This window comes from Camelus ferus, chromosome 16, assembly GCF_009834535.1.
Source record: "Camelus ferus isolate YT-003-E chromosome 16, BCGSAC_Cfer_1.0, whole genome shotgun sequence".
NCBI classification, from domain to species: Eukaryota; Metazoa; Chordata; class Mammalia; order Artiodactyla; family Camelidae; genus Camelus; species Camelus ferus.
Genome location: NC_045711.1, coordinates 41,581,080 through 41,608,670, shown reverse-complemented (window position 1 = coordinate 41,608,670; position 27,591 = coordinate 41,581,080). Strand labels below are relative to the sequence as shown.

The window sequence follows — 27,591 nt, the reverse complement described above, 5'->3', positions numbered from 1 at the left end:
GTTCCCTTCTCTCCCCACTGCCCTCCCAGGGTATCCTCCTAAACACCTTCCTCAGAGACAAAGCAAGCCCTTGGTCTTGCATCCCAACAGGCTCTTGGATGCAACAAGAGAGAGACGCATTGGTAGCCCTACACTAGCTGCGTCTGGTCAGAGGGTCCTATTGGTCTCCCTGACCATGGCCCCGGGACTCAGAGACACCCATCCTGGCAGGAAGGGCAAACAAGCTCTGTGTGGTGCAAGGAAGCAGGTACCTTTGCTGAGGTCCAAAGGCTGTGAGTCCTGCACGAGCCTGTAGTGGTGTGGGTCCCAGGTCACACTGGACGTGTAGAGCTTGGGGATCTGAATGTGGTGTTTGCCTCGGACATCGAACGTCTCACAGGCCGCCTGGATGAAGATGGAGCAGACAGGTGTTAGTCACCACCCCGGCAGCAGCAGCAGCACCAACACCACCACTGGGGCTACCATTTTTTATGTCCTTCCAACTAAGCTAAGTGCTTAGTTAAAGCACTAAGCACACTTTGTAAGTACACTTATCTGATTGCACTGTTCTGAGGACTCAAAAAAGTGGCCAGGCTTGGCACATAGTAGCTATTGTGATTATTATGAATACTAATATTGACAGTATCTCATTTTATCCACGTGCCCACATCATGACGCAGGTTTGATTACTCCCATCTTCCTGATGTGGAATCGTGTGGAGGAGACCCGGGCTTGGGAACCATGTCTGCCCCGCTCAAGCTGGTGCTGGTAAGCACCACTGCTGGGTGGAACACTTTGCTTCAGTGAGTTCCCTCAATCAGTGGGGTCCAACCACAGGCAGTAAAGACCTATTGAGACACTGACACAGGCCCAAAGAAAGCAACTGCCTGGTCCCTGTCCCCAAGCTCACTGTGCCTGGGACACTGAAACAAGACAAGGTTGTCACAGGTGACCTGGATAATTAAGAAAGAGGTGACCTGGATAATTAAGAAAGATCTTAAACCAAAGCTCCCCAAAAGCAGGGAGGTGTCTTAGCCACCTTCTCCCACCCAGGGACACAGGCTTCAAACAGAGCTCTTCTGGGGGCTGTGGGCGGGCAGCCCGGCCCACACCTGGGACCATGGCTACTGGACCCGGCAGAGGTCATGCCTCCCGGGACGCCAAGCACAGGTGTCCTGGGCCTCTGCTGTGGGGCAGCTTCGGTGGTGAACTGACCTTGAAGGTTTGCATGGCCCAGCTGCGGAAGGCCTCCTCCTGCCCGCTGAGCTCGTCCCCTTCTCCTATTGGGGCTAGCTGAGAAGCCCCCAGGTGGGACAACTTCTGGTCGATGTCATGAGCAAAGGCACAGAACTGAGGGTACATGCTGGAGCCAAGGCCAAACACAGCATACCTGCCCAAGGAGGACACGCATGGGGACTGGATGAGCCAACTCCATACCACACCCAGCACCAACAACCTGTAAGGCCAGCCCTCCCACACTCCCATGCCAGATGGGCAAGGACCCACCAGTGCACACCCACTTCCTATCCTCCCTGGCTCCCAGGCCTTATCACCAGCTCCCAAGACCTATCCCACGCTTGGCCTGCAGACCTGCACAAGGGGCTCGGTTTTCCTGCCATGGCTCATGACACTCTGAAGACAGGCTCTCCTTGAGCCTGGACATCCCAGGGAAGTCTCCCTTCTACACACCCAGCTCCATCCCCGGAACCCAGACTCAGAGTGGGGAAGAGCTTTACCTGAACTTGTTGGTGAGTTCTTTCAGCATGAAGAGGGACTTCTTCAGTTTCTAGAAAAAGAGAGAACCACAGAGTACTCAGGACAGAATTAATAAAAGCACTGCTTACAAACAACTGTATAAAAAATAGATAAACAACAAGGTTCTACGGTATAGCACAGGGAACTATATTCAACACTTTGTAATAACCTATAATGAAAAAGAATATGACTTTTTCCCCTATGACTGAATCACTATGCTGTGCACCATAAACTAACACAACACTGTAAATCAACTCTACTTCAATAAAAAATAAAATAAAAGCTCTGCTCTTTCCCTTCTTCCAGCAGGAGAAGGCTCAAGATCCTCACCCGGAAGTTGGTTTAGGTGTGGGGCCACCTGGCTGGGGCTCAGGGACAAGTTCAGCCTCTGCAGCACATGTGGGCCTGACCCTCAGTGGGGGACCCGAGACAGCCCAGCCCCGGCAGAGAGGGGCCAGCCTTGTAGGGCATCTCCAGAGGGTCTTCTGATGGTGCGTGAGCCTCAGTTGTCTGAGCAGCAACTGGTCCTATGTTCTCTGAAGTAACCCCGATTTCCCAGGAACTCAAGGTCATTTTGGGTGGTACGTGACCCAGCAGAAATAGTGTCAAACCACATGTGAAGAAAGCATTCTTTTTTCTGTAATTTTTTTAGTTATTCCTGTTTCAGTTTTTTTTTGTCCTTCTGCACTCTAGGGAGAAAGTCTCAGATTGCTGCTAAATGAGCCTTAATATCTCTCTAATACTTGCTTCTCATTACTCTTAAAAAGAAAAAACAAAGCAAGCCATGGTTAGGTAACAGTATTGAGCTATAATTTAATAACTTTGGCTTCCATTGGATTTACCTGGGACCAATTTTTGCTGGCTTTCCATCTATGAGAGTGATATAAAGTTTCCTTTACACCTGAATTTTTTGAATTTTAAAAAGCAGCTTAGTATGTACTGACACATACTAAGCGTGTCATAGGCAAGGCGGCACACGCATCTAGGGGTGATTCTGAGGGAGGCAGGCCAACGGCTGAGGCTGGGGCAGCCCACTGTGATCTGAGCACTCACTCCCTGATGCCTCCTCAGGACATGCTGAGTCGCCAGCTCCCTCCCCTGGTCCTCGTGGCCCTGCCGCCCCCAGACCACTGGGCCCTGGGCCACCCACCTCTCCGTTGCCAGGGGAGTCTCCATTCCCAAACGTGCTGGTCACCACCAGCAGCAGCTGCTCCTCCTCCAGGTGGCTCAGGCTGTACTCGTCCATGCAGAGAACCTGCAGGGCACCCAGGGTGGGCATCAGCCCTTGGTTCCCCAGCTGGGACCCTCCAGTGCTTCCCTCCCCTGACCCAGGCCGGGAGTCCCCTTCATCATCTCTGTCCCCTGGGTGCCCAGCACAGGCGTCCTTGCTTCTCCTTGCCTTAAGCTCCACCGCTAACATGTAACACCTTTTGGCCCGCCTCCAAAACACTGCATGTCCCAAGTCAGAGCCCTTCTGGCCACCACTCCCACTGCAATTTTGACTTCTGAGTGTGTGGACACATTTTCCACAAACACAGGATGAGCAGGTTACAGAAATGACAACTCCTTTGGCGTCCCAGGAACCCAAATGCTTCGCCTGAAGCTAACCTCAGGGGAGATGGGTCCCGGTCTCTCTGTTCTACCCAGGCCTACCTGACCTGGGAGGCCTCTGGTGACGGAGGGCCAAATCCAACACTGATGGAATCAATTAGTCACCCTGGGGGTTTTGTTTTATTTCCCTGTATCTTATTCATCCTCTGCTCCCTTCACATTTAGCCCTGCACCCTGTCTAGGAGGTGTTCCGTAAATGTGAGCATAATGCACCTAGAATAGCTCATGGACATTGAGACTTGGAGTTATTAGGAAAGTGTTTCTCAAACTCTGTTCCCTGGAACACTATGAAAAACTGATTGATTGACTAAGTTTGGGAGTCCCTGGATACACATCACTCCTTCTACCACAGATTTACAATGCGCATTAGCATGTCCAAGGCTCAGGGACATCCCGAAGCAGAGCAACCCCTTTAACTTTTCCCAGACTTCTCTGCACACAGGCTGGGTTGGCTACCTTGGGGTTGAAGGCACAGCTGAACAAGGCCCCCAGGTCCCCGGCCAGCGTTTCCGATCTTCCCGTCTCCGTTGCAAAGAGGATTGTGGCTCTGACCCGGGACGCCATGGTCTTACACATCAGCACTGAGGTGAAGAGCACGGCTCTGTAGGGACAGACAGATGGACTCTGTGTGCCGAGTCAGCCTTCCAGGGGAAGCTGGGGGCCCAGGAAAATGGGTGGGTCAGTGGATAAAGTGGGGCAGGTTGTGGAAAAATCCAGGTTTCTCACCAGCTATCAACCCTGACTCACTGCCTTCTCCTCCCCTCCCTGGCTCAACCCACTACTCAGCTCCTTTGGGAAAATGGAGGACAGAAGGTTGGGGCAATGGCAGTGGGGGACCCTTGGGACTGGTGTCTAGACTTCCCAGAGCCAAACCCTTTCTCTTTGCTACCTGCCCTTCAAGACCTAGAAGGAAAGGCTGACTAGAAGGAAGGGCTGAGCTCGGACGCCAACACTGGCCGCTCCCACTTACTTAACCAAGACTTTGAATCGAATCTCTCTTCTCCGGGGTCTCCTCCTCTCATCTTGCCAGACGTGGGTTTTCCAGGCCTCCACCTTCAGAAAAGAGGGCAGATGTGAGGGCAAGGTGGGCCTGGGTTCAGCTCGGGCTTGGGGATGTGAAGAGATGGAGGACCCTTTGTGTCCTTTGTGCGCTGGGGGTGTGAACAGGCCCTGTCCCCACCCCCTCACTGAAAGCCTCCCAGGGAAGGGCTGTATCTGTCTGTCTCCCTCAGAGTTGCAGCTTCACTGTCCAGAGTGGAGCCTGCACGTGGTCAGCTGCTTTTGTTCTCATTCGTGTCCCCCTGGAGGGAAGAGGCCCTGCGTCTCTTTCCTTTTGGTGTCTTATCACTAGGAAAACTCCATACAGCGTGTATGATGTATACATATGCACCCCACATGGTGCACTGGGCTATGTCTGAGAGTAAATGGCGGTGCCATGACAACAGGCACAAACTGTCCCGGGCAATCAGTCACCCTACTTATCACATTTAGAGTAAGGAAGCTCTTCCCCAAATCTAACCAAAGTCCTTTTTGACAGAAAATGAACTCGTTTCAAGGGGGAACATTTACTGAGTGCATTCTAGGTTGGGCAGTGGGCTGAGCTGTTACACACACCAGCTCACATGAGCCAAACAACCTCCACTGTGGAGTTGATGCCCATCCCTGTTAGAGAAGGAAAATCAGGGCTTAGGTGGGTGAAATGACCCAGCCAAGATCACATAGCTAGGAATTGGTAGAATTACCCACAGATGTATCTGACCTGGGAGCCACACTCTTCCCCACTGTGCTACGTGACTGTAGTAGCCCTCCCATGCAGGCAGGCACCGTGGTGGTCACCCTCAGGAGCTGAAACCCCATCAGAGTGATGGGTTACTAGAGGTACAATAAAAGGTACTTCCTTCAGTCCTCAGCATCCTTGAAAAGCATTTGAAATATGCCTCTGTGTCCCTGATCCTCCCCTGTAAGTCCTGTGTTAGTGAGCACGTATGTGCACAGGCATGTACAAACACACACAAGCATCCATGTGTACACAAGTGCAGACACACACACTCTCCACTCCTGAGCTCTTGAGACAGAAAGGAAGGCCCTCCTCTTACCTGGTAGTAGTAGAAAGGGGACAGGACATAATTTAACATCTCCTGGTGGAATACGGGGGTGATGCTTCCAGAAATCGGGGGGACCAGCCAAACCCAGTCCGCCGGGCAGCCCCCTCGGGACCGGTACTCATTCTGCATGTACTTCATGAAGGATTCTGCAGCTGAGTGGTGGTCCATGATGGTCACATTCTGCTTCTAAATCAGAAGGGGAGTTGAGGCAAGGGGTGAGGAGAGTGGTCGGTTGGCTGCAGGGCTCCCAGATGGACTAGGGGAGGGGCTGGCAATCTGTAAAATGGGTGTGTAATCCCTCCTGGCCCCTCCTCGCTGCTGAACACAAACACCCAAATGCAAAACACTTTCAGAGCCTCTGACGAGCACAAGAAATCACCATAGCCATAGTCAGCCCACAGGTTACACGTTGGCCCCACCTCAGGGGCAGCGTCCTCCTTCTCAAGCCATGCCTGTAAGTCTCCCCGAACTCCCAACAAATGGCTTTCTCTGGATGCTGATGAGTCAAACCCCAGTGCCTTTTAGTCACTTGTTGGTAGAGAGTTCCAGGAGTCATCTCCCCAGGGATGTGGCTCTCTCAGCCAAGAAGGAACTAGACACCTCTGAAGAGGACAGAAGCACTGGGGGAACCACAGCGTATGGAAGACACACCACCACAAGGTCCCACATCCTAAAATTAGAAGCCAAGGGGGCTGAGCCTTCCTGGAATGACCCAACAAGGTCTGGGGCAACTCATTAAGTCAAGAGCCATTTGTTTCATGGAGTGGTGCAAACCTTGGCCTCTTATTAGCCATGTGACCTTGAGCTATTAGTTGCTTAACTCACTAAGCCTCAGTTTCCTCATCTGTAAAATGGGGATAATAACAGTTCCTACACTATGAGGTTGTTGAAAGGATGCAATAAATCAATACAAGTAAAGTATAGAACGTGCTCAGGAAACAGCTCTATTATTATTTCTATTTTCTAGGCATTGTGTAAGGCATGGGCTTAACAGCAATGGAAGACGGGGTTCCTTCACTACATTAGATCATATTCTAACCAGGGGAGGCAGAAGGACTTCAGCTGTTTCACAGGGCCTGATAGAAATGATGATGGAGGTGAGTGCAGGTGCTGACAGAGGGCAGAGGAGAGGGCTTAGCTCAGACAGGGGCCTGGGGGAGAGAAGGGGGATTTCAGAGACAGCTTCGAGGAGGAGGTGAGTTTTGAGAGATGGGTACAAGTTAGGCGGCAGACAGGCAATCCTGGAGGGGACACTGCATGAGTCAAGACAGGGAGGCAGGAACGAGCCTGCTGACGGAGGGCCCAGGAGGCCCAGCCATACCTTCCACAACGGTATACACACACAGGCCAGTTTTAGGCTCAGGAGCTGATGATGACAGCTGTGATAATGGTGGGACAGTAATAAACAATGTTAACAACAAAACTAATGCTTACTGAGTGTTCACTATGGGCCAGGCAGTGCAGCTAAACGTTTTGCATTCACATTCATTTAATTCTCACAGTAACCTAGTGAGGGAGGTACTAGTATCATCTCTGTTTTATAGATGAGGAAATGAGGCCAAGTCTTTTGAAGCTGATCCTGAAGGAGGGTCAGGAGGAAGTCCTGGAGACTCTCAAGCAGGGGAGGGATGTGGTCAGCAACGGTCAGGAGACGGCTGAGGATCAGCAGGTTTTCTGGGGCACATCCACATCCTGCCAATGTCAGGGTTGATGCTGGGAACCCCCATAAGTCAGGATGTGTGTCCATGGCTCCCCGAGCTGGGCCAGCCCTGGGGGCTTTTCCTGTCCTATCTCAGACCTGCCTCCCCTCTTTCAGCAGTCAGGCACAAGCTTGACCTGCCATAGGGCGACCAGCCCTGGGTAACAGTGTGTGAGCACATGCGTTTACTGGGTGTTTATTGTCAGCTCCCCACGACACCCCATAAGGCCAGGGCTTCTGTCTATTTTGTTTACCACTCATAACCTTGACCCAGCCTGATGCCTGAACCACAGAAAATGCTCTATAAAACTTTGCTGAATGAACGAATGATGCTCTGCCCAGTGGTCTGGCCTCCAGGGCACCTGCCAGCTTTGTGGAGAAGGTCCCAGATTCTAAAGTAGTATCTTCACACACCTCATGGCTCCTTCCCAGAAGGAAGGCGAGTGTTTATATGATGGGCCAGGGGGCCTTCATAGGAACCAACCTGCCGTGTGCGGTGGACGCTGTCTAAGGGGTGGACACTTTCACTCAGATGGGGAAGCAAGAACAACCATTGCTCATGTGGACGTGGGCTCTCGTTCATTCATACAACACACAGATTTGTTAGCACCTGCCATGTGCCAGACACTCTGCTAGACTCCAGGGGTAGAGCAGTGAACAAGAGAGACAAGGTCCCTGCCCCCGGGAGCTTACATTCTAATGGGGGAAAGAAAGAAAGAAGTAGATGGACGCGATAATGTCAGGAGCTAATAAGGATTATGAAAGAAAATAAAGACAGAGTTAAAGAAATGAGAGAGAGAGACGGGATGGAGGTGGGGTGAAGGTGAATTTCATATGGCATGGTCAGGAAGGGCTGCTCTGAGGAGGTGACCGTTGAGACCTGGATGAAGGGAAGGAACCGGGCATGGGACAATTTGTTGGAAGAGTGTTTCAGAGCATTCAAGTTTACCAGAAACATTCAGATTTTATGCTGGGAGACCTGAGAGGGCTCGTCTCTGTATTCCCAGCACCTGGCACGAATTGGGTGTTCAACATTGTCTGACGCATGAATAAATAAACAATGCCATAAGAGGAAAATCAAGCATGACATGAGCGGCTGGACCAGATGACCTTCCAACCAGAAAGTCTTCAGACCCACAAACACCTGACATGCCTGGAAACTGTGGAGCACAGCAACGTTGATCTCAACGACAGCCCGGTCCTTCCAGAGTGAGGCTACCTTGTGTGTTTCCAGGCCCATCCTTCTGCCCACTTCCTGCAGAGGTAGAGAAATGGGGGTGAGTTGGCCCCTGGGACCCCATCGGCCGGCCCACACCTCTAGCTGGCCCAGCTGGATGTTCCTTATTACCTCCAGGATGTTGTAGCGCTGGACGTCACAGAAGTCCCGGACCCCGATCTCCGTGCCCATGTACCAGCCGTTGAAGGGGCATCCTGGGAACTCAAGGCCACCCACCTCCAGCAGCATGTTGGCCACGGCCGGCAGGGCATACCACTTTAGCTCCAGCTCCCGGAACCACTCGTACCTGGCAGGGAGGCAGAGCCGATGGCAATGGGGCCTTCACTTTGGCCCACCTTCAAACCCCTCAAAAAAGCTTCATAAAAAGAGTCAACCAGGAAAACTCCTTTACAAGTGCTGATCTCTTAAGTTCATCCCAGTTGGAGAGGTGAATTGGCACACCACGTGTACATTTCGCTAATTATGCCTTCATTCAGGCGTTCATTCATGCAAACATACCAAGCATCAGTTACATGACAGACCCTGTGCTAAATGCTGAGAACCCAACAGAACATAGCAGTTAAGGATTCCAGCACCAGAAAGCTGAGGTTCAAGGTCTGCCTTACCACTTACCAACTCTGTGAACTTGGGGTGTTATTTAGCCTCTCTGAGCATCAGTTTCCCTACCAGAGATAATAGCACCAAATTTGTGGGATTGTTGTGAAGATAATAGTATTGTTCATTTGTATATTCAATTATTCCAGAAATATTTATAATTGAGTACCTCCTATGAGTCAGGCACCCTACTAGTTACTAGGGATATATTGCTGAACAAGAAAGGCAAGATTCCTAATTCTCAAGGACCTTACAGACTATAAATAGGTAAACAAACAAATAGAGGGGGGAAAAAAAGTGATGTATTAGATGGAGGGTGTGGGTACCTACTCTAGACTGGGTGTTCAGAAGAGGCTTCTCAGAGCAGGTAACAGTCAGGAAATACCTCACTGGCAAGAAGAAATGAACCCTACAAAATTCTGAGGAAAGAGCATGTCGGGCAGAGGGAACAGCAAGTGCAAAGGCCCTGAGGTAGGACTGAGTTCAGTATATTCAAGGGGCAAAAAGAAGTGCCCAGCCAAATGCCTGCTACATAGTGAGTCTCAATGTATGGAGGTATTTTTGTTATGAGAGCTGCCTGGAGCAAGGACTGAACCAGATGAGCTTTTGAAGTCACTGTAGGCCTATACTGTCACCACAGTCAGCAGAGGGACAGCTGAGAGAGTTGGCAGGAAGGACAAGGAGGCCTGGGCTGCTCATTGTGAGAATCTCAGAGCCTTCCAAGGGTTCCTCTCCTGAGATCACTGTCTTCCAAGCTCATAGAACCCCATCTGTCTAAACCTCTGCTTCCCTCTCACCGTCAGCATCTCTTTACAAGTCTGAGGCCCAAGATACAAGTACAGACTTGCTAGACAAGGGTGACAAGGTGGGCCTTGAACACCAGCTCTTCTGGGTCTCACCTGCTGCTGGCTGGCCTTCAGGGGAGGTGCAGGGAGGCGCCCGAAGGCTGAGGTCTTACTTAGGAAAGAAGGGAGCATGCACGTGAACTCACACCCCTAGCACCCTCAACCTGCTTACTTGGGATGTTCCATGGGCACCTCGAGCACAAGGTCAGGTGGGATTTCGAAGAGCTCAGGGTCGCGGCCATTAGCCTGCAGGACCAGAGGCACCACATCGAAGCGGCCGTACTTAGGCTTCCAGCCTAGGTTGATGCACAGCTGGAGGCAAGACAAGCCCTGTGAGTCTGCAGACCCAGGTTCTTTGACCCCTCTGGGCTCCACTCTCACCCACCAAGGCTGGATCTGGTACCTGGGTGAACTCCACGGAGGCAGGGTCCCCCCTGATGGTGCCATCAGGCATCTGGTAGCCGGCATACCGGATGAGCTGAGCATTCCAGACTCGGAAGTCGTGCTTCCCATCGCTCCGCTGGGGAAACACGGTGATGGCCGACCTTCCCCAAGACAAGGACAGTGCTGTTGACCACCTGGTTTTGGTGGGGGCTTCCAGCCATCCCACATGGGTCCCCCTCCCCCTCTTGTCTTCCCACTCCCCAGTCTGCTGCACCTGAGCTAACTGAACCAAACCCCTGCAGCTCCCCGACACACCAAGCGCTAGCCAGCCTCTGTGGAACCTGCCCACTTCCTGACATACCCTCTCCTTCCTTCTTCTCTCTGCACCTCCTTCCCCTCCTTCCAGACCAGCACAGGGACTGCCTCCTCCAGGGAGCCCTCCCTCAGGGGTTCACTGCCCCAGCCCTTTCTTTATCTGCACCATATTTCTCTTTAACATCAAGTTAATCTGTGCTTGTTGAGTGCAAGGCATAGGTTCATAGTTGGCGGAGCAGCGTCTTAGGGTCTTAGTCACTTCTGCACCCCCCATCCCACCCCCACACCTAGCCCTGTGCTGGGTCCCCATAGGGTAGGCGCTGGGTGTTTGCGGAGCAGAAAAATAAATGAATGATCAGACGAGCTGACCCTGACCTCCTTGGCTGGGGGAAGGGGAAGGAAAGGCGGGGGTGGGTACTGATGAGCAGGGACTCCCCCACCTCTAAGAAAACCACCACACTGGAGCCATCCACTGCAAAACCAACTTCTCATCCCCTCTACAAGGTGGGGAGCCCCAACCTTGAACAGTGTAGAAGTTGCTTCTTAAAGATCCCCCCACCGGCTCCAAATGGCCTCAAGTCAGAAGGAAACCAAGGAAATGGGCCACTGATGAGGCACTAAGCTCACTCATGGAGGCAAGGCTCACTGAGAGGGCCCCCTGAAGAAGCCTGAGTCTTTCTCCTTTCTTTCTCCCTGGTTTCTCCTGGAGCTGAGGCCCATCTGCATGCTTTGGCTCAGACTTGGGGGGCAGGACGGGCCCCAGCCACAGCCTGGGAAAAGGCACACCCACCTGATGTTGCCGTTGTTGGTGGAGTAACGCAGGTGTCTGCAGATGTGCTCGAACATTTCCTGGGCAGTGGAACAGCTCCGGGCGTCGAAGACCTGCACACAGCCCACCCAGACCGTGCCCGTCAGGACAGAGACCTCAGGGTTGCTCGGGAGCTAAGTCACGAGGAACTGAGGGAGTGGTCCAAACCCCCACCACCTGAACACCCTGCAGAGGAGTGCACCTCCTCTCTGCCCCTTCATCCTTTCTCCTGTTCTAGGGGAGTCCAGGCAACCCCACTTGGAAGACCCTATCAGAACCCAAACCCTAAGAAAACCTGATTTTCAATCACCATGTAACAGGATTCCCACAGTAGTTGCTTTACACCTTTTAAATATGGTCTCCAGCACATTTTATTTCAGCCAGAGCTGGTTTCATTGGCATTTCTCATTGATTTATCTGTGCAACTACTTTTAATATTATTTAGTAATAAATGTAAAGATGGCTTAGGAGACTAGGAGAAAGACAATGTTTTCCTAAAGTCAAGAATTCAGTCAAGGTAAACACCCAAGGCATGAGCAATAATCACAGCAAGGTCACTCGGTTTTACGTTGGCGTTTAGTCTCCCAAATTTAACACAAGAAAGAAAGATCAGCTAGAAACCCTGGCACGGAGATTGGATTCTAGACTCCAGTGGGGGCGGGGGAGACGATGGGGTTGGCACGGCTGTGAGCCCCCATCTCATGGTCAGGGAGAACCCAGGTAGCCCTGAGCTCAGCTCAGCTCGGCTGTTGGGAGCCACCTGCTCAGGGCCCGCCCGCTTCCCGGCTTCTGCTCCTGCTCAGTCTTAGGAAGCCCACCTGCAGGTTGGACCACTGGATCCTGCCGATGCAGCGGGGGGCGTTGCGCCAGGCCTGCTTGGTGGCAAAGATGAGCTCATCTCCTGTCAGCTGGTAGGTTCCTGTTGTTTCTATCTCCTTTGTTACCGCTTCCACCCTGGCCAGATGTTCATCTATTTTTGCCCTAGGGGACAGGAAGGCATCAGGAAGGTCAACAGTGAGATGGGCTTAAACGGAGACTGATTCAATCCACAGAAGCAGGAACTGAACGAGGACACCAGGAAGGCAAGAAGTCTTTCAGGGAGACTGTTCCCTCCAGGGCCATCTTCCTGGGGGTGTGACCAAGGCCCTGAGCTCAGAAGGGTCCCATGCTGGATTTAAGGCTTTGCTGTCACCGTCTCAAATTCTTAATCATTTTTGAACAGGAAGCCCATATGTTCGTTTTTACACTGCGCCCTGCAATGCTTCTCTGACACTTGCAAGACCCAGAGCAGCATCCACCAAGCCTCAGCCCTGTCCTGCCTCCCAGCCAGGGGAGGGCGTGCCCACCTTCTCTTGGTTAAGAGGAGTCAGTCTCCCCCGCGGCAGCTAGTACTCACTGTGAGCCAGGCACTGGGCAAAGCCACCCACAGTCAGGGTCCCACTGAGTTTATGAGGGAGGCACTTTCGTGTCCTGTTCTAGTCTGCTATACCCAAGAGGTTAAGTATCGGCCAGGGAACGTAAGTGTGATAAAGATCAAACTCAGGACTCAGACTCAGAGAGCCCTAATGCCAAGTCCAGGCTCTTAACCTTCTACCTTCCACCCTAGGGGGAAACTGCAAGCCCAGAGATGTCAAGGGCCAGCGCATGCTTCCCAGGTCAGGCTCAGATAGGGACTGGCTCTCAGGACTCAACCTGCAGGGCCCTGGGGCCTGCTCAGGGAGGAGCCCTCCACAGTGCGGTCTCACGTCACAGGTTTTTTTCCCATGAGCTGTTTCTCAACCTCCTCACGACTTGGCCAGCAATCCCACGTGAGATTTCTGAACTGGCTCTTGCCTTCCTCTCCCTGACACACACACACACACACACACACACACACACACACACACACACACAGCAACCTTGAGATTCCAATCAGCACCAAAGATGTTTGAAATAGCCACAAACAAAACTATTTAAGGAATGAACTCCTGATTAAGGAGAGTGGACAACTCACAACAAAATGGCCTTTCTGTGGATGAAGAGTGTCTCGACAACTCTTCTTTGATTAAAGAAAAAAGCTCAAAGACAAAACACTTGGCGCTATTTATCTTCAAGGACACTCCTGGCATAAGGACTTGCTGGGTGAGGTCGATGCTGCCCCGTATCCCGGAAGCCCTTCCTCCCCAAACAAAGCTTCCAGCAAGATTCCCTGCTCTGCATCAAAGCATGAAAACAAGAGTAATCACCAGAAAATTGATGCTTCAAACATACTTGGTACTGTTACCATGTGACTATGTACATTTTCACCCAATTCCTTTAGAGTTTCCTATTTTACCATTGTTTTTAAATAGTCACATTTCTGAGGCATTAAAAATGCTAAGATGCCTATTAGTTCTGAAAAAAAGGGAGTGGCCTTTGGCATCAGTGAACTGGCTTTGAAAAGACCATTCAGCAAGTTATAATTTCTAACTATACAATCCTTCACTCACGGAAGACTGAACTGGCCCAGCTGTCTGCATCTATGGCTGCTAGTGTAATTGTGGGGATGGGCTGTCATATGTCATTCACACATTCCCAGGATCTCTTGGGGTAGGGGGTGGTCCAAGGCACGGATTTGTGACTGTGAGAAATGGAGCTTCCCTCTGTGAGAGGCAAATGGGTTTGACTAGCCACCAAGAGCAGCCTGGTAGCTTCCCCAGGCTAACACCCACCCAACTGCTTTCCAAACACCAACAGGACCCCCAGGGAGTTGGAACCTTCAGGGTCAAAAAGCAGGATGTTAGAACACTGAGATTAAAAGCAAGGGCTCTGGCCCAAACTGCCTGGGTTCAAATTCCAGCTCTGGGACTTCACAATGTGCGACTTTGAGCAAGTTACATCTCCTCCATGGGCTTTGGTTTCCTTGTCTGTAAAGCGGGGAGGATGATAATGATACCAGTGTCATAGAGTTACATAAGAGGTAGGGCCCAGAACGTACTTAGTGCTCCGTAAGTGTTAGCATCAATATAGTGGCCCAGTGAAGCTGATCAAGAAAATTCCTGGACCCTGAAAGGCTCATTAGTCAACAACTGTACCGAAAGCCCAAGGATCTTGGGCCTCTCAGTGACAGAGCACTTCTGTAAAGGTTCTATTTACACAGCACACACAGCAGCAACCCCCTGATGGGTTCTCAGCCCATGTGCACATTAGACTGCCTGAGGAAAGAACATAGATGTCGCCCCCTTCCACTTCCCAAGATCCTGACACCCTTGGCCCAGGGACTCCGGCATCAGCATTTTGCAAGGTCCTAATGGAGGCTGCTGTGCAGCCACAGTTGAGGACTATTGGCCCCAGATGATAAGGCCTCTTTCATGGACTCAAGGTCAGACATTGCAGGTCAGAGCAGAGGGGACATGGCATCACCAGGAGCCCCTTTTCCGCTGTGGGGGAGTCCCACGTGTCCTTCATGCAGCGAAGTGCCGCGTGGGGCCGCACCATAAAAGCCACATGCTCCTCCCAGCCCCTAGAACAGCAAATCCATTCCCTTGGCCATTCTGTCTTACAATCCCTTTGTGCATTTTTATTTTAAAGATATAAAAGGGCTTAAATTAATAGTCATGTATTTCATGAAACTTGGGAACACAGAGTCCAGTGCAGAGAGCTCCCTCCAAGTCAAATGGCCTGAATTTTAGCTGGGATGAAACTCTAGCTGTCACTGGGCTTCCCTGCTCACACTCGGCAGTGGAGGGCTTGGCTCAGTGGTCTCAAAGGTCCTTTCTCAGACATTTCATAATAAGAGGTTTTGCACATCGATTCATAATCAAGGTGAGGTTGTGCCAAGACCCTCTTCCAAACATGCTTAATTCTCACAACAATCTTATGAACCATCATCACCCACCACCCCTAACCTTTACTGAAGAGGGCGCTGAAGCACAGAGAGGGTAAACAGATTTCCCAAAGATATAGGACTGGTTACAGGTGGAGCTAGGACTCAAACTCAAATGTTTATGCCCCCAACCTATGCTTTCAACCACTATTGCCATGCCTATTTGTCTTATGGTTTTGTGAACCTATCCAGGGTCTTTTCCCTGGAAAACTATGCTTTCACCCTGGGTCCACTGCATATTTGGGAAGGAAAGGAGTCTAAGGTCAGAGAGAAGTGGCAGGAGAAAGGAGAGCTCAGGGGAAGGGGAGGCAGCGATGCTGCAGGAATCGAGCCTTACTCTTTGAAGGAGCTGTAATACTGGTTGACAAATTCGATAGCTTGAGGTAGAAGTTCATCTGGGGAGGTAGGCTTGTCCCTGGGTCCTATGGTCAAACTTTTGGGGTTCATGACGGCTCCCAGGCAAGACTTGGACTTGCAAGCGAGATCCTGGAAAGAGAGGCAGTGGTGAGGCTGGCTGCGTGGTCCCTGGACCCAGGCGTTGATGGCCATCCTCCTCTAGGGTCAGCTCTCCTGGCCACTTCTGTCCACTCTGTCTGCTCCAGCTCCCTGCCCCTCTCCATCCCTGTGGCACCTCCTCCTTGGAGTCTACCAGGCTTTTCCCTGACCCATATCTCCTCTCCTCTCCTGGTTGAACTGCAGTGGATGTGAGCTGGGGTTGCTCCCACCAGCCTGGGTTCAGTCTCTGGCCCTGCTCCCCAGCCAGCCCCAGCCCCAGAGCAAAGGCAACAGCTGGATTCCTGGGAACATCTCAACTACCTTCTCATTTAAAGAGGCTGATATGACTCCTGGGAACACACTATTGTTGTTCAGTCAAAATGAATTGAGAAGGTGCAAATCCCCAATTCAGGGGATGGCACAGAAAAAATATTGGAAGTACACCCAAAGGTTAACAGTGATCATTTCTGGAAGGTATAGGAAATGATTATGCTTTCATGGGCTTGAAATTTTCCATTCTTTCCCACTTTACAAAGGCAGAATGCATTCTAATGTTAGAATAAGAAACTGGGAAGACAAGGAGACTTCAAAGTCACTTGGTCCAACTACTTACTGGATGTTTGAACCCCTCTTCAATCTCCCCCTATCAAATAGCACTTGAATCCTTCTAGTGACAGGGAGCTCACTACCTTACAATGTTGTTCAGTCCAGTTTTGGGCAGTTCTGTTAGAAAATTCTCCCTGATACAAGGCTGGAATCTGTTTCTCTAAGAAAGAATTTATTTGCTCCTATAATCGTTTATCTCTCCTCTGGGTTATCCATCATCCACGGGTGGGTTAACAGGGTGTTAGCATCATTTACTTCCTACTATAATTTGTGAGCAACAAGTCTGTTCCCACCACCCTTTGCCCAAGCAGATGACTGTCTGGTTTGCCCAGGGCAACATCTGTTTGATTCATTAAAGTCCCTGATGGCTTCACTGGCTTGGGACAAAAGTGGTTCTCCCAAGACCCACCCCAGCCTTCTCACCCGTTTGGCTTTTTGGTGAAGTGTGTCGTGGAAAGTCATCCCGCTGCCCCAGTTTTTGATCCTCACATGCTGTGGGCTGGCCCATAGGGATGCATCCAGCTTGACCAGGGATTCTGGAGATTTCTAAGAAGGAAGAAAGCCCAGGGATTTCCAATTGCCTCCAACCCCAGGACTCCACAGGTCTCTCCCAGGCCCTGCTTGGGCTCTGGATGGGTGGGGAGCTGTGGATAGGCACACAGGTCAGGGTGTCGGACCATGTTCCTCCTCCCTTCCCGGCAGCCTGGCCATCTGGGCCGGTCCCTGCTAAGAGCTCCAGGTGCCTGGGCCACTGGCCAGACTTCTCTCCTCATCCAAGACCCTGCCAAGTGCTCCCTCAGAGGAACTGCAACAGGAGGGACTAAGAGATGTGACAGAGATAACTGTCACAGCCACTACTGTTGAGAACAGAGATCAGAACAAGGAAGAATGTATCACTGCCTTCCACGAAGGCATTTAAGAATGTGAAAACAGTTCTCTGCCCACCTCTCTGGAAGGCTGAGGTCCAAAGCACTTAGGGAAGACAGAACCGGTGGGCTAGAGCCTGGGGGCTGCGGCCAGAAGCTCAGCTTGCTGAGTCTGGGATTATTTCCAAATGGCCTACTCCTGGCTTCCTGAGTGGTCTGCTCTCACCCAGGCCTGCCAGCCTACACAGGCAGGTCTCCCCGGTGCCAGTGCAGGGGGGTGACCACTCCTGATTACCAGGGATCATTCTGCTCTCTCAAAGCTCTTCCTCACCCCCACCGGTGTCCCCCCGGTCTCTACTCACTGCCCAGATCCCAGCTCCCACCAGGATGCTCAGCTGGCATCTGCCTGGGCAAGGGAGGAAGGGGCTTCCCACACTCGAGTGACTCACTGACCTTTACCGCCCCCGTGAGGGGCCAGGGGGACTCATCCCGGTGCTTGCTGAGGCTGTGACTTTTGGGGTCATCCTGTGTCACTGGACTGCAAAAGGAAATGGCTATCATGAGGTGGAGTATCAGGGCAGAGAGCAACCTCAGAGGCTCCTCTGCCAGCCCCTCATTTGATGGAGGGGGAAACTGAGGTCTGAGGGGTGGGAGTGAATATTATGGTTCCCAGTCTATGTGGTGGGGGAGGGAGTCAGCAGATCCACTATCAGTCTCCTCCCTCCTCCTCTTCTTCCCTTGCCTTCCCCCTACAAAGCCAAAAAGTCATGGGGGTAGCTGAGCCAAAGCTAACAGCCCAAAGGGTGACCCACAGAAGCTCTGTGAAGATGCCCCCCTCAAACACCAAGTATAAACACGGTGCGGGGCTGGGTTGGCAGAGAATAGCTCCTTCAACCCTGGCCTCCCAGGCCAACAGGACTGCCCACCACCCACTCCCTCTTTGGGACTTACGCTTTTTCATTTAAAACACTTGATCTATCTTGGTTTATTTACTTATTCTAAATTTTTACTATGGAACATGTCAAGCATACACAAGGAGCAAGAAGAGTGTAATAAACCCCCGTGGACACTTCAACCAGGTTCAACCCAATTAAACAGTTATCAACCCACAACCAATTTGTTTCAACATTACTCTCCCAGGACATATTATCATTTTAAAGCAGGTCTGAGATGTCATGTCATCCATAAATATCTCAGTATTTCTGGAAGATAAGGACACTTTAAAAAATATATTGGTTAGGGGGAGTGTATAGCTCAAGTGGTAGAGCACATGCTTAGCATGCACAAGGTCTTGGGTTCAATTCCCAGTACCTCCTCTAAAAATAAATAAATAAATAAACTTAATTAGCACACCCACCAAAAAAAAAAAAACTAAAAGGAAAAAATATATTGGTTATATTTGTTTGAAAACAACAGATTTAAAAGAATTTTGCCCGTCCTTTGATGAGGATAAAGCTGTAATAGTCTGAAGTAACACAGAAAACGTTGGTTCTGGTTTGGGATTTCAGGCTGGCTCTCCCGGCAAATGCTACAGAGAACAGGCTGTGTGAGCACCCCTCCAGTGGTCACTCCCCACGCACGCCTCCTCCTGGGGCAAATCACACTGTGGGGCACCTTAGTACAAAAGTTCCTTGTGTTCTGCATTCTTTGCAGTATTTTCTGAGGTGTGCACACATCCAAGGGGAAAGGTGGTTAGAAAGTACTACAAAGGTCCCTCATTTTTCACCTTATATATGTCTGTGATGTCAGAAAATGACAAATGAGCATGGGTTGCTTTTATTATTGGAAAACGTAATGACTATCTATATTAGCATTATGTAATTAATTATATATAGTATAGTCACATGATATGATTTATAACTATAAATAGGTAGTGTCCCTTTAAGAGAAATTATGTATCAGGAAGCAATTTCCAATGGAATATTATTCAGCCATAAAAAGAATGAAATAATGCCATTTGCAGCAACATGGATGGACCTAGAGATTATCATACTAAGTGAAGTAAGTCAGACAGAGAAAGATAAATAGCATATGATATCACTTATATGTGGAATCTAAAAAAATGATATAAATGAACTTATTTACAAAACAGAAACAGATTCATGGGCATAGAAAACAAACCTATGGTTACCAAAGGGGAAAGAGGGTAGGGATAAATTAGGAGCTTGGGATTAGCAGATACATACTACTATATATAAAATAGATAAACAACAAGGTCCTCCTGTACAGCACAGGGAAGTATATTCAATATCTTATATCTATAATGGAAAAGAATCTGAAAAAGAATATATATATACATATGTATATACATATATATACACACACATATGTATATATAGCTGAATCATTAGGCTGTACACCAGAAACTATCACATTGTACATCAACTATACTTCTATTTAAAAAAAGAAAAGAAAAGAAAAGAAAAAGGAGGCAGCTTCTATCTGAATCCATGATTCAGCAGCCCTTTAAAGCACCCTCCATGTGACAGGCTGTCATCACCCCACTGGTGTGGAGATGTGCCCCACCAGAAGCCAACCATAAGGTAATCTGGACATTTGGAACAGGGAAGCCATGGCTGAGTAGGCAGCATGGGGCTGCTTAAATGAGAAGATGCTTTGAGGCTGGGGTCCTCAGGGAGACAATGCCTTACTGCTCTTCTCAGCCTTTTACCAATACCCCTCACCCCCAAGCCCCACCTTGCTTATTATTTCCTCTCATTTACTTCTGGTCTAGAACTAGAGAATTTGAGAAGTTTATTGGTCCACAGTAACTTTTAGACTGAGAAACAGTATCTTTGTACATTTAACCTATTGTCCCCAGATATTAAAAAGCTACGTGAAAATCCACTATACAGATGGACCACAGTGAGCCTGACCCCACCACCTGTGGCTGATTATTTAGATTGTGTCCAGTTTCTCCACTATTACAAATAATGCCTGAAACTGCTGCTGGCTCTCTGTGTATGTGCATTTGTATGTGTGTGTATGTGCATTTGTGTGTGTGTGTTTATACACACAAGCACCGAAAAACACCTGGGGGAAATGCCAGTACATGTTAATAGTGACTAGTATTAAGTGATAAGATCATGAATAATTTGAATTTTTCTTTATACCTGTCTGCATTTTCCACCTTTTTACTGTGACCATAAATTCCTTTCATGATTGGAAATTTCTTTTAATTTGAAAAACGAATAAACAAAACCATGCACATTCACCTTTCTCTCTCCCAGTTAGTGGATTTCTTTGGGCTAGATGCCGGGAGATAGGGTCCCCAGAAACCGGTGAGTGTAAGGATCTGGATACTCATTGCCAAATTATTGCATTGTCCATTCAGATATGTGCAATTTGGCTAAACCCACAGCTGTGCTTGGTCCTGCTTGGCCCTTCCTGGCAACGGAGGACACTTAAGGACCTGCCGCCAAAATGAGAGCTGGGGTGTGGCCCTTGTTTAGACCCAGGACTATCCACAAGCGCTTGAGCCTGTGGCTTGCTTGGGGACTGACTCCCCTTTGGTTCCTACTCCTCCCCACCAGCCCACCTCTCCAAACACCAAAGGCAGGTGGTGAGGAGGCGCTCTGGGAAATGGATCTTATTTGTAAAACAACAACCTCTTTGCTCTCTTAACCATATCTGTCCTAAAGGGTGTTGTAGCCCCAGTGCTGAAAAATCTAGAAAGTTCCCAAGTGCTGAAACATCCACAGTTCCTACTCCAGCCGGCATAGACGCCTCTCGAGGGTGCATGTGGGGCTACTCTGGGTCTTTGTGGCTACTGAGTTGCAACCTCATATATGCACTAAAGAGGAAAACCCTTTTAGTAAGTCCTCATCGGACTCCTACAGAGCGAATATCCCAATCCTCATATTTTCCTGGAAAACTGAAGCTCACAGAGGGTCAATGCCCTGCCGCAGAGGTTTGAGCCGGGGCCGCGCGCGGCGCCACGCGCCTCCCTCCCAGAGCGACCCGGCCCGGCGGAGTACCTGGCTCGGCGGGGGCCGCAGGCGGGCTGCGGCCGGAGGATCCTGCGGAGGAGCCGGCAGAGCCGGGGCCGGGCGGCCTCGCACGCCGCGCCCAGCCCCTCGCGCATGGCCCCGGCGTGGGCGCAGCTCCAAGGGCGCCCCTCACCGCGCCGCGCCAGCACCTTTATCGTCGCCGGACCCCGCAAGCGCCCGCCCGTCCCGGGGCGGAGCGAGCCGGAGAAGCCGCCAACTCCGCGAAGCGCCCCGACTCGGCTTCACCCAGCGCCTGGCCCTGGGCCAGAGAGTCCGCTCCGCAGGCAGTCGCCTCGACCCCTCGCCCTGCGCCTCCGCTGCAGCGGGCTTCCGCAGGGAAGTCTGCCACTGGACTGTCTCTGGGCTGCCCCGGGGCAAGTCTGGCCAGGCTTGGTTTTGCTATTCCTCATGAAATAGTGATCGTAATAATAGCTCCCATTGTACAGTGCTTTCTAGTTTACAAAGCAAATTTTCCTCTCTGTAATTTCATCTACCTCTTACTGAATCCAGTGAGAAAAGGCAATTCTATATTGTCATCCTTACTTGACTGAGAAAGTAGACAGAGGCTCAGAGAAGTTAAGGATCTTACCCAAGGCCACACAGCCGCCCAGGGCCACTGCCCAAGTTCTCTTACCTTACAGGGCTGCCACAAGAAGTGCTTTCTTTCCTTCATGTTCAGTGTGATTCTAGGAAAGAAGCTTAAAAATCCCCATAGAGCTGGGGGGTGAATTTTAGTGGGAGACATAGGGAAGGAAGCAGCTGGACCAGGAGCCCCTTCAGGTCCCTTCCAGGCTCCTGGTCCTTACTACCTGGAAGGTACAGGGCCCCCGACCTTGCTCCATCTGTATGTTGCTTCTTACACTGGGAGCAGGGTAACTCTCAGGGTCCAGACAGGGACAGGGCAGCAGCTCTCAACCTCCAAGTACAGGAAGCCGTCCTGGACCTATTTCAGCGTATTTAATCCTAAACCCAAATTAAAGTGGAATGAAAGAGGGTACATATTTATTCTGAGTCAGTTGCAACCCAGCTTAACTTTGTCCTGGATTTCATTTATCTGCACCTAGATGTTTCCAACTTTTGCCTTTGTCTCAAAAACATACAAACACCCTATGTTCACTTCTTAATCATTTGTTTACATAACATATAGAACTATTACTCACATATAATATTCTTGGTCTTACTACACCTGATGGATTTTAAAATTACTTTTTCAAAATCAAAACATATTAATTGGCTTCTGCTGCTTTCAGGATAAAATCCCCTTTGTACTGTTGCTTCCTCTTCCAGTAGCATCCTCCCTGCCCACCCCCAACCCCTACTGTAGGTGCAGTCCAGCTGGACCTACCTCCTCCCTAAAGCCTTCTCCCACCCACTTATTCCCACTCTACAGCCAAGCCAGCCCCCCCACCACCGCAGTATCCTCAGAATAGATCCCAGTGACCCCTAATTCTCCTATAACTTCATGTCTACCTCTCTGTTCCACCCCACCCCACTCCAATTTATAAAGCTCTTTAACATCCCAATCTTTGTGTACTCCTCCCTAAACCAGTGAGGAAGACATCATTTTCCCCCATTCCCTCCCTGACAGCAGGAATTGTGTCTCTTTTCTCTGTCCCTTTCTCAGCCCACCACATAGCAGGCCTTCAGGGAGAGACCGTAGAATGTAGAGGTTATAAGTTTAGACTTGGTTCAAACCTCAGCTCTACCACTTTCCGGATGTTGATTTAGTTAAGTCACTCAACCTTGTAAAATAAGGCTAATCATAGTTCCTGCCTCATTACTGATACAGTAATAAGGACTTTATAAACAGTATCTGTTCTTTTTAGCTGCTGGGTTTTCAATTAATAAGCGGCTCAATTTATTATTTACTTAATTGGTAGACAGAAGGGCTTCACTGATATCTCCACGACCCCCCCACCCTCAGTGCCAGAGGGGTAGCCCTCAGCAAATCATTGTTAATGGACTGGAACATGCCCAGGACCAAAAGCAGGGCAGGCAGGGTAGTGGTCCTTAGCCAGACTGCTGGGGCTTGACTCCTAGCTCTGTCATTTGCAAACTGTGAGATCTTAAAAATTACTTTAACTTTGTAGCCTTCAGTGTCTTCATTGCTACAGCAGGAGGATAAACAAAGCTCCTTCCTCACTGATTGCTGGAAGGGTTAAATGAATTAATGTGTACTATTTTTCTCTCTATTATCTCTGATATCTGATTTGAAATTTCTACCAGCCTAGCTTAAAAAGATGGGGTAAGTCAGCTGGTTTGCCTCAGGTCAATCTACAACCCAGGTCTGAATGGCCCCAAATCACAAGTCAGTGCTATTAGAGGGTCTGGAATTCAGGGCTACAGGCTGTAGGCCACACTGTAAAGGCTAGAGGGGGAGAGGGGATTCAGGATGATCTCAAAAGATAGGGGATAGACTGGGTCTGGATGAATCAGGGGAGGAATGTGCTGTGTACAGACACTGGAAAATTGAGGAAGGCAGGCTGGTCAGGTGAGATAGACCCTCTGTCTGGGGAAGCTGATCCTACAGAACCCTGTAGTCAAGCCTCAGTGTGGTAACAGGCAATGGAGAGCCACTGCAGACTCTAGAGCAGACGCATGACTTGCTAGAAGTCAAGTTGGAGCGAAAGAGGTCAGAGCCAGTGTGAAGGCTGCAGTTGGGGGTGGCCAGCTGGCAGGGGCTGCAGCCATGAGGTGAAGAGAAGGAAAGTATGACCAAGAAGAGTCGAAGCAGAATCTCAGGGTTCAGGCCCTCTTGTGATCCTGGGAGAAGCGATGCAGCATTTGAGTCTGGGGTGCCAGGAGGACGTCTAGTGGTTATCCTACCCTGCATTTTCATCCTTTGATCTCTTGGCCACCTTGGCCATCACAGCCCAGACTGCCTGGTTTCCAGTGTTCTCTCCTCTGGTTCAGCCCACACACTCTACCTGGATGATCTTGCTCAACAATCTACTATGGCTCCCTGCTGCCAAACAGAGCAAGTCCAGATCTTCACCTCGGCTTTCAGGCCTCCATGATCCGGACTGGCATCTCCTATCCCAGCCCCTCACCCCTACCCAAGCACAGTCAGGCTGGCTTCTGTTTCTGAGTCTTTGCCCACTCTGCCCCCTTCCTGGAATGTCTCCACTTCTCTTCACCTCCTCAGATTCTACTCACTCTTCCAAGTCCACGCCGGGCTGTCTCCCCTCTGTGATGCTCTTAGAGGGGAGTCTGATGCTGCTCAACCTTGTCCTGCCACCAACAGCAGTAACAACGCTGACAGCGGCAACAGATGCCGTTTACTGAGCTCCGTCTCCCTGTCGGGCACATGGCACAGTTGTTCATGTGTGAAAACACATAATCTCCTACCACAACCCCAGAAAATAGGCCTTCCGACCCCCTTCTTATGGATGAGGAAGCTGCAGTTCTAGGCCAGGGTCACAGGGCTGTTAAGTGGTAAAGCCACCTGGGTCTCCCCAAGCCTTACTCTATTCACACTGCTTTTGTGGATTGCCATGCTGCCTGCCTGCAGGGGGCGCCCTGCCCACTGTCGTCAGTGGCAAGGGTTCCTCTGGGGCTGTGGCGCTGGGAGGCTGTGTGGCCACCCTGTGTGGCTTTGGTTTGATTCCAGCTTTCATGCTTTAGCACGTTGACTTGTCTTTCCACTTGAAGAAGCAAGCCTCAACCTCAAGTCAGAGGCCATCTCTGAGCAACAGAAGCCCATCCCCTCATTGATAGATTGGCCGACCAAGTCTCTCAGCTCTGCCTCAGGCTTTCTTCTCCTGTAGGGTTGGGGTGGGGGAAGGTGGTGGGTAATGGGCAGGGTTCAAAGTCCAACTCTAATCACCAGCTATGTGACGCTTAGAGTTTCTATTTCCTCATCTGTAAAATGAGACAATTGTTTGTACCTCACTGAGCCCCAGTAGAGGTCAGTTGAGTGGCAGTACCTGTGAAGTGCCCTGTATCCCCTGGCCCAGAGCCAGTGCTCAGTAAGTGATAATAAACCCTCCCTTTTATTGAGTGCCTGCTATCTATGGGCACGCTGCTAACTGTTCTGCATGCATACTCTCAAAACGCTCATCCTCAAAATGCTACAAGATGGGTCACCGTGGTGTCCCCATAGTGCAGGTGAGAGCATCTGAGGTTCAGAGAGGTTCTCTTGCCCTAGGTCACACAGATGATGAGAGACTGCACGGGGTCAGCCAGGACGGCCCAGCAAAGGGCTTGGGTACAGTTTGTCTAACATCCCGGTACTACTCCTCACCAGGTTGATATTCAAAATATCTAACTAGCAGGTAGGCATACACACTGGTAAATCAGAACAGACATCGGCCAGGATGCCACCCCAGTTCTAACCACTGGACTCCACTGCCTCCCATGCTCAAGTCAGGTCTTCTATATCCCCTTCCCGTATTCTCTTCCCAGGGCCTGCCTTCTTCACACATTCAGGTGCACTGAGGTGCGGATAAACAATGACTGCATCGAATTCCAACAGGGACATCCAAGGAGCACCTGGCAACTGCAGACCTCCGGTGAGAAGCCAGGAGCAGAGAAGAATTCTGAGTATGCAGGGCAGAGCCTAGAAGGGGAGCCGAGAGGAGAACAGTAGGAGGTGGCAGCAGGGAAAAGCTTACCTGGAGGGAACCTGGCAGGCTTTCTGCACGTTGTTGTTAATGTCCAATTCCTCAGTCAAATCAAATTGGTTGGATTTGGTCCTGAACAGAAACTTCCAGGGACAGGCCATCTCTGTGGTTTTGCAAAGCACGTCACTTCTCTGGGTTTAAACTCAGAAGTTCTTCTCTGTGGGCTGAGGAAGGAGAAGGAGGCTGTGATGGAAGGCTGAGGAAGAGTTTAAGAGCCGGGCCTTCTCAGTGTGGTTAGTTGACTGAAGAGTCAGTACAAAAGCTAACAGAAATCCTGAACAGCCACTTGGTCAATGCCTTGCAACCTCCGTTCCTATTTTAGGGTTGCATTTGGAGCTCCCATAGACATAGACTTTCAATCTACAAAGCCACACAACCACCTAAAGGAAAACCACTGGACTCGTGGCTCAACAAGGACCAAGCACATCCCCTGTGAGCCTCCTGAATGGGACCTGTTGGCCCACCTACCGGAAGATCTTCACTGATGGCCTGAGGCAAGGTGGGGAGGAGCCTGCCGGTCCCTGAAACAGGGGCGGCACCTCTGCCTGGCCCCACAGGACTGTTTCTAACAGCTCTGATTAGCAATCATTTTCCGCCTGTCACTGGGGAATGCAGGTACATTGTAGCTGTCTTTCTGTTAAGATTTTGCAATTGTTGTCAACGCTGCCACCTGTTCCTTTTTTCTTTTATTATGGGGGAGGGATAATTTTTTGTCAGAAAAATGCACTCAACTCTCAATATTTGGGGAACCTGCCTTTAAAAAAGACCAAAAAAGGAGATGAAAGTGGAGGCCCTGGTCTGATCCAGGCTTGCCCACAGTGTACCTCCCCAGCAGGAAAAGCCTTTGCATTGGGAGCCAGTGTGGTGATGTCGCCCATGTAAGAATCTTAGGGGCTCACCACACACCTGGCTTCAAATCTGGGCTCTCCTAGTTCCATGACCTGGGTCAAGTTATTTAAATGAGACTCATTTCTTCACCCATACAATGGGCTTAATAATATCCACCTTAACATAATTTATTTGGGAGGGGAAATGTATATGTTATAAGGACTGGAGATCATGGTCAATGTAAAAAAAAAAAAAAATTCTCGGCAGATTACTCTCCACTTTCCAAAAATTTTTCTTTGAAATGTAGCAACCACAGCAAATTTTGCAGGAAAAAAAAATCTGAACAAGATGCCCAGTTCAAATGACCAAATCTCATGTTGGCATTTCTTAGATTTTCCACCAGTTTATCTCTGTAGGCAGAAAAGTCCCACAGTTTTCTGAACGTCCCCAAACAGGAAGAAGCAAAGCCCTCTCAAAACAGCAGCTTCCCCAGAAATGAAGACAACTCACCTCACAGCTGGCCGTGCTGCCTCTGCAGGGTACAGACAAGCACACTTGTGGGGATCTGCACCTTGAGAACTTCAGAATCGCCAATAACTGCCCGGTCCCCTCACCAGGGGTGACTGAGAGGTTTCAAACCAGCGACACGGAGTTCCCTGGAGCCAGAGAGCCTCAGTCTTCAACTCGCTCTAAAGTTACATTACACCAGCAGCTAAATATTTATACCCACCCCTTGTCATCCAGGGAGCTGTTTTTGCATAAAAATCTCTCTCTCTCTCTCTCTTTTTTTTTTTTTGTTTCCAAAGGGAGTGTCCCCGGCTGGGTATACAGTTAGCTATTTTATGACTGGGTCTCCGGGCCTATGGGTGACTTAACCCTGCTGTTACATCACTCTGTGTGGTGCATCCTCAGTAAACTCACCTCTTCCTGGTCCAGGGTCCAAGATAGTGGCTCGTCAGCTGGGTGGTGGATCCAATAAAGGAGTCACCATGGAGCCAGGTTTTATGAG

General features: G+C 50.2%; 1 protein-coding gene across 2 annotated transcripts in view; it reads right to left on the bottom strand.

Annotated features, from left to right (window-relative positions):
• Positions 1–27,330, bottom strand: part of NOS2 (nitric oxide synthase 2) — a 37,453-nt gene extending 10,123 nt beyond the window's left edge. Inside the window, exons 1-18 of one of the 2 annotated variants that reach the window (XM_006184913.3) lie at positions 27,093–27,330; positions 25,746–25,918; positions 17,597–17,681; positions 16,701–16,823; positions 15,514–15,662; positions 12,151–12,313; positions 11,315–11,406; positions 10,229–10,370; positions 9,998–10,137; positions 8,498–8,672; positions 8,303–8,404; positions 5,442–5,636; positions 4,316–4,398; positions 3,802–3,946; positions 2,885–2,989; positions 1,716–1,765; positions 1,195–1,369; positions 252–384 (exon numbers count right to left, since the gene is read on the bottom strand). In XM_006184913.3, the coding sequence (XP_006184975.1) occupies positions 252–384; positions 1,195–1,369; positions 1,716–1,765; positions 2,885–2,989; positions 3,802–3,946; positions 4,316–4,398; positions 5,442–5,636; positions 8,303–8,404; positions 8,498–8,672; positions 9,998–10,137; positions 10,229–10,370; positions 11,315–11,406; positions 12,151–12,313; positions 15,514–15,662; positions 16,701–16,823; positions 17,597–17,681; positions 25,746–25,855 (2,167 nt within the window). In that variant the 5' untranslated portion in view covers positions 25,856–25,918; positions 27,093–27,330. Of the gene's footprint in view, positions 1–251; positions 385–1,194; positions 1,370–1,715; positions 1,766–2,884; positions 2,990–3,801; positions 3,947–4,315; positions 4,399–5,441; positions 5,637–8,302; positions 8,405–8,497; positions 8,673–9,997; positions 10,138–10,228; positions 10,371–11,314; positions 11,407–12,150; positions 12,314–15,513; positions 15,663–16,700; positions 16,824–17,596; positions 17,682–21,120; positions 21,494–25,745; positions 25,919–27,092 lie in introns of those variants that run through there. The other variant, XM_032457649.1, reaches the window with a different exon arrangement.
• Between the last annotated feature and the right edge of the window lie 261 nt (positions 27,331–27,591).